This window comes from Esox lucius, chromosome 10, assembly GCF_011004845.1.
Source record: "Esox lucius isolate fEsoLuc1 chromosome 10, fEsoLuc1.pri, whole genome shotgun sequence".
Lineage (NCBI taxonomy): Eukaryota > Metazoa > Chordata > Actinopteri > Esociformes > Esocidae > Esox > Esox lucius.
The window spans coordinates 18863900-18869899 of NC_047578.1; the positions used below are offsets into that span (position 1 = coordinate 18863900).

General features: G+C 41.7%; 1 gene segment (V, D, J or C); it reads left to right on the forward strand.

The window, feature by feature from the left end:
• Positions 1 to 4044: 4044 nt before the first annotated feature.
• Positions 4045 to 5736, forward strand: LOC114839961. The segment is given in 4 exon segments: positions 4045 to 4077; positions 4166 to 4176; positions 4506 to 4600; positions 5383 to 5736. Coding segments are annotated over 4 exon segments (459 nt in total).
• Positions 5737 to 6000: the final 264 nt, after the last annotated feature.

Sequence of the window (6000 nt, forward strand, 5' to 3'; positions counted from 1 at the left end):
ACGAGTAATGAGTGGAGAACAAGAGGGCTTCTTAAAGAAAAATGTCTGTGACAAGAAAACAGGTCTGTGAGAGATGGAATTCTTACAGTTTGGTAGGTGATCCAAGACTTATGTCATGCAATAAACTGCAAATGAATTATTTAAAAATCATACAATGTGATTTTCTGGATTTTTGTTTTAGAATCCGTCTCTCACATTTGAAGAGTACCTATGATAAAAAATAACAGACCTCTACATGCTTTATAAGTAGGAAAACCTGCATAATCGGCAGTGTATCAAATACTTGTTCTCGCCACTGTAGCTATAGTAACTTGTGACTCGACTTGACTGCAGAGGACTTGGGACTCAACAGGGCCTCGAGACTTAATAATTGAACAACAACATGGTTCCAGACTAACCTAACGAACTGGCCCATCATGGGAATGAAAACTTGCTAAGGTTATGGCCGAGGTTAGGTTTAGAAGGTTTAGGGTTAAAAATGTTAGTGATAGGATAATGCTTAATGTTAGGGTGAGGGTTAGAGTGAGTAGTTAAAATGTTACTGATAGTCAGTATTGCAATCAAGAAAGTTTATTTATATAGCACAATTCATACATCGAAGCAATTCAATGTGCTTTACAAAGAAAAAAAAAAAAATATAAAAATACAATAACATACTCAAATGAAAACATCGAAACAACATTATAATAATAAAAACTAGAACAAGAAAATATAAAAACATCTAAGAAAGCTATAAGGCTGAACAGTGTGGTTAAGTTTAAGAGCTCAGTCATAGGCACGTGAAAGGAGAAGTGTTTTAAACCAGGATTTAAAAATGTATACATCTGGGGCACGTCTAAGATCTTCTGGTAGTGTATTCCAGTTGTGTGCAGCATAACTGCTAAACGCAGCTTCTCCATGTTTAGTTTGGACTCTGGGCTTTACTTGCTGAAATGTGTTAATGGATCTAAGAGCCCTGCTCGGTTTATATTCTTCAAACATATCAGAAATGTATTCAATGCCTAAACCATTCAGAGATTTATAAACTAAAAGCACCACTTTAAAATCTATTCTGTAACTGACTGTAAGCCAATGCAAAGATATAAGAACCGGATTGATGTGCTCTGTTCTCATATGGTTCGAGGGCCATATATATTTGGGTATCAAAGCTGTGGTAGTTAATGTTGTTGTTCTGTAGAATTTCACATTTGCGACTCTCAAAAGCTAGTATTACCCAGGTGCCTTGCTCTACCAGCTGAGTTACAGAGAACCCTCAATTGCTTAATTTATGATCAAACCTCTTTAAGTAAAAGTATGAATGTATAATTTTCAGACAGTGTATCACAGCTCTATGTTCACCACCTTATTGCCTGACCACGGATTAATGTACACAGCAGACTGTTAAAATCTGTTTCTCACAGGATTATTTCGCAGTGTCAAAACTGGTCAAATTATGATCATACATAACAGATACATTAATCTGTTTTCCAAAGAAACTGTATGCATTTATTACTTAAAATGTTGTTTTGGATAAGAATGTCTGCTAAATGTGAATGTAGTTTAACCTTCAGTCATTCTGTCAGGATTGTATGGGTATAGAGTGTCATGTCCTCCCTCCCTTGAGGTGCCTTGTTTTGGTTTCTCCCGGTTGTCGGGGCAACGAATTAGGGGGCGTGGCATCACTCCTTGGAGTAGAGGCGGTACCAGCTGTTCCCTATTACCTATCACACACCTGTTCCCGCTTGGCTGTATTTCAGAGAAGCCCTGACGACCCGTCCCTGCCGGATCGTTGATCCTCATTCGTATGTGTTACGTTGCCCCAGCCAAATGAAATCCAGATATACACTTTGCTATTTAGTCTTTACTTACCTTGTCTTCCTGTGACTTTAGGAGTCCACCTGACGACCATCACCAGCTCCTGTATCGACCTCCTGCCTGTCCACTACTACTCTGCCTACTCCCTGCCTGTACCTCTGCCGCCAGTCTGTGTACCAACCCCCCTGCTTGCCCAGGACTACTCTGCACCTGCTCCTGCCCTCCAATCTACCGCTCTCCTTCCCCGATCTTCCCCGCTCATAATAAACTGGTTTTGTTGCACTTCACTCATCCGGTCTGCATTTGGGTTCCTTTCAGAGCTGCCATAGAGAGATTGAAAAGGGAGAGTAAAATAAATTATTGATGTAATGAGAAAGGATCCATAATGTGTACAGACATATAGAATCAACAACAAATAACATATTGACAAAACCCCTTAATGATGATAAAAATGTTGAGGTCCGTGACGTCGCCCGGTATGGCGCAGCCGGGGCCCCACCAAAGAGCCAGGTCCGGGGTTGGGGCTCGTACGCGAGCGCCTGGTGGTCGGGCCTTTCCCCATGGGGCCCGGCCAGGCTCAGCCCGAAGGTTACGACGTGGGGCCGCCTTCCGTGGGCTCACCACCCACAGGAGGGACCATAAGGGGCCGGTGCGGAGAGGATCAGGGCGGCAGTCGAAGGCAGGGGCCTAGACAACCCGATCTCTAGACACGGAAACTGGCTCTAGGGACGTGGAATGTCACCTCGCTGGCGGGGAAGGAGCCTGAGTTAGTGCGTGAGGTTGAGAGGTTCCGATTAGAGGTAGTCGGGATCACCTCTAAGCACGGCTTGGGCTCTGGAACCACACTCCTTGAGAGAGGATGGACTCTTCACCAATCTGGAGTTGCCCATGGTGAGAGGCGGCGGGCTGGTGTGGATTTGCTTATAGCTCCTCAGCTCTGCCGCCATGTGTTGGAGTTTACCCCGGTGAATGAGAGGGTCGTTTCCCTGCGCCTACGGGTCGGGGATAGGTCTCTCACTGTTGTTTGTGCCTACGGGCCGAACGGCAGTGCAGAGTACCCAACCTTCTTTGAGTCTCTGGGAGGGGTGCTGGAAAGTTCTCCGACTGGGGACTTCATTGTTCTACTGGGGGACTTCAACGCCCACGTGGGCAACGACAGTAACACCTGGAGGGGCGTGATTGGGAGGAACGGCCCCCCTGATCTGAACCCGAGCGGTGTTCAGTTATTGGACAGAAGGATCGGTGCAGCTTCTGCAGTAATGCGGTCGATGTATCGGTTTGTCGTGGTGAAGAAAGAGCTGAGCCGCAAGGCGAAGCTCTCGATTTACCGGTCAATCAATGTTCCTACTCTCACCTATGGTCATGAGCTTTGGGTCATGACCGAAAGGACAATATCCCGGAAACAGGCGGCCGAAATGAGCTTTCTCCGCAGGGTGGCTGGGCGATCCCTTAGAGATAGGGTGAAAAGCTTGGTCACCCGGGAGGAGCTCAGAGTAGAGCCGCTGCCCCTCCACATCCAGAGGGGTCAGCTGAGGTGGGGGACGCCTTCCTGGGAAGTCTATGGAATTGTCCATGGACATAACGCTAAAAACGATCAACAATCCAACTCAGCAGGAATACAGTCCAGGATGTATTATGCGCCAGCAACTGACATAAGTAGACTTCACCATCTGAACTACAGAGGCTGGACTGCAATGTCCAAGATCTGAGTAGAATTTCTAATAGAGCCTGCAGAGTTTTGGGAAAAGGTATTGTTGAGGAAACAGAGGATCATGTACCAGAGAAAATGTGAAGAAAAAAGGGAACAGGCATACCACTTCATCATTACATTTCCTGGTCCAGCTGTAAAGACATAGAGAGCCAGGAATATAATTATGAAAAATCTGACCATCACAGATACAAGACTGAAGACTGTCTGGAGCTCCAGTTATCCCCAACACACCTGAGTCCAGTAGACAGTGGTCAGTCCATACCACTGATCACTATAACATGACCATAACAGCCCTAATGATCAGTACTAACACATACATATCTCTCATTGTCTCTATACATTAGCAGTACATTTCATGTTTATTGTGTATACAATCCATTCATCAATTAGGTCATAGGAAGTGGTGAACTCACTGGACAGCAATTAATATTAAACACATTGTATAGTTACTTGTTTTCAATGTAATGGTATGATTTGATGATACAATATGATGAAACATGTCAGCATAGTTCACAGTAGTAGAAAGTTCATTGAGGAACATGCCCAATCTACTGAAGTTCCAGAGTGAACCAGTAGGGGGCATCAGTTATAAAGCATTAATGAGGCCTTACTGATCAGTTCCATGTTTCTGTTACTATTCCCCTTATTGTCTGTGAGCAGGTTATTGTACAGTGAGTACATTACTGTGGTGGACCTTTGATTGAGGAACACAAGTGGCATGTTAGCAGTAAGTCTTTTAATCTATATATTGACTTCAGATATTGAAAATGCAAAGCACAGTCTTTCAACTTCATGAAATAAAGTAGAAATGTAGGATCTATATTGTTGGGAGACTTGATGTGTTTACTTACAATTTGAAGTGAAAAATGTAAATGTATACAAAATAGTTAATGTATTAAAGATTACTTATATGGTGTGAATTTTATTTAGATTTTTTTTCCAAACAGAATTATTGTTTGCAGTTGTTTTGTGGTTTGACTAAATGTAGCTCTTTTCAAAGAGTGTCTGTAGTGTCAGAGGTTTTTGTACGGCTACTGAATGACTTTGTATCACTGTGGCTCACTTTTGGTGGAGGCACTAGACTGGACATTGGAAGTAAGTAATTAGCCTAGAGAATATATGATAACTGTTGATAAAAAGATGTTTAAATGAATACATATTTGTTAGTGTTGCAACTCTATTTGTAAAAATCATGTTTTTGAATCAACATGATTTCTGCATTCAGAATATTTAATATATTCTAACAGGACAATGTCCTTAGAACACAATACAGTCTTCACTTAAAAAAGTTAGGAATGTACTCTTTGTTAAAAATTGAAGTTTAAGCTTTTTTGAGTGGATGCAGGGAGAACCTGGCCTGAAAATGATGTTTTAATTCATCTCTATAATATTTTAATCATTGTTTAAATATAAAATGTGTGATTACGTTTAACAAAAATTAACTCCTTATAGCTGCAGTGCTGTTTCATTTAGCCATTTTGTTTCATATTTTGTTTGATCAGATATTATTTTCAATGGGTAAAATCCAATTTAAAAAATACACATTTAACCAAACATGTGAGTGCGAATCATTTGCGTTTTAGGATAGATTCATGTTACATTCCTTCAGTGCAATGTTGTTGCTTTTCTTATGAATATATTGAAATGAGCATACAACACAGATTATTATTTGATCTAATTACAAAAACGAAAAGTTTGCTGAAATATTATAAATAAATCTATTTTCATTTAATATATTAATGCAAATGAAAAAGTGACAAAAACAAAAGTGTCTGAGGAACAGAAACCAACAGATGAACACAAAAATAAACTAAAACTATTTTAACATGTAAATGTCTGTTCATTCAGTCGTCTCTCTCTAACTTCCTGTCTTCTAGGTGATGTCCGTCCCACCCTGACAGTCCTTCCCCCCTCCAGTGTGGAGCTGCAGCAGGGAAAGGCCACTCTCATGTGTCTGGCTAACAAGGGCTTCCCCTCAGGCTGGAGTCTGAACTGGAAGGTAGATGGAGTCAGCACCACCCGGGAGGTGACGGGGAGCCCCGGGGTCCTGGACAAGAATGGCCTCTACAGCTGGAGCAGCACGCTGACCCTCCCTGTGGACCAGTGGAGGAAGGTGGGCTCTGTGACCTGTGAGGCCACCCAGGGCTCCCAGTCTCCTCTCTCTGAGACACTGAGGAGAGACCAGTGTTCTGAATGAGCTCCTCCTCTGAATCCTTCATCCAGCTGCATTTATTTTTATGGCCTTTTCATATCATGTTTTAATGTATTTGCTTCTTGGCTGAATTTTTTTTTATGTTGCAACATACAATTATAAAAGTTTTTGCAATCATTCCCACTTCCCTGGATATCACTGTTGAATAAAATGGAAATTAGACTTATTTATGAATTGTATAAGTTTCCTTGTTTATTTCTGATAGTATGAACGGCAAAACAAATAGGAAATTATTCATACAATTAATAATTACGTTCTGTAGTTCACTAAGATCTTCCTAAAA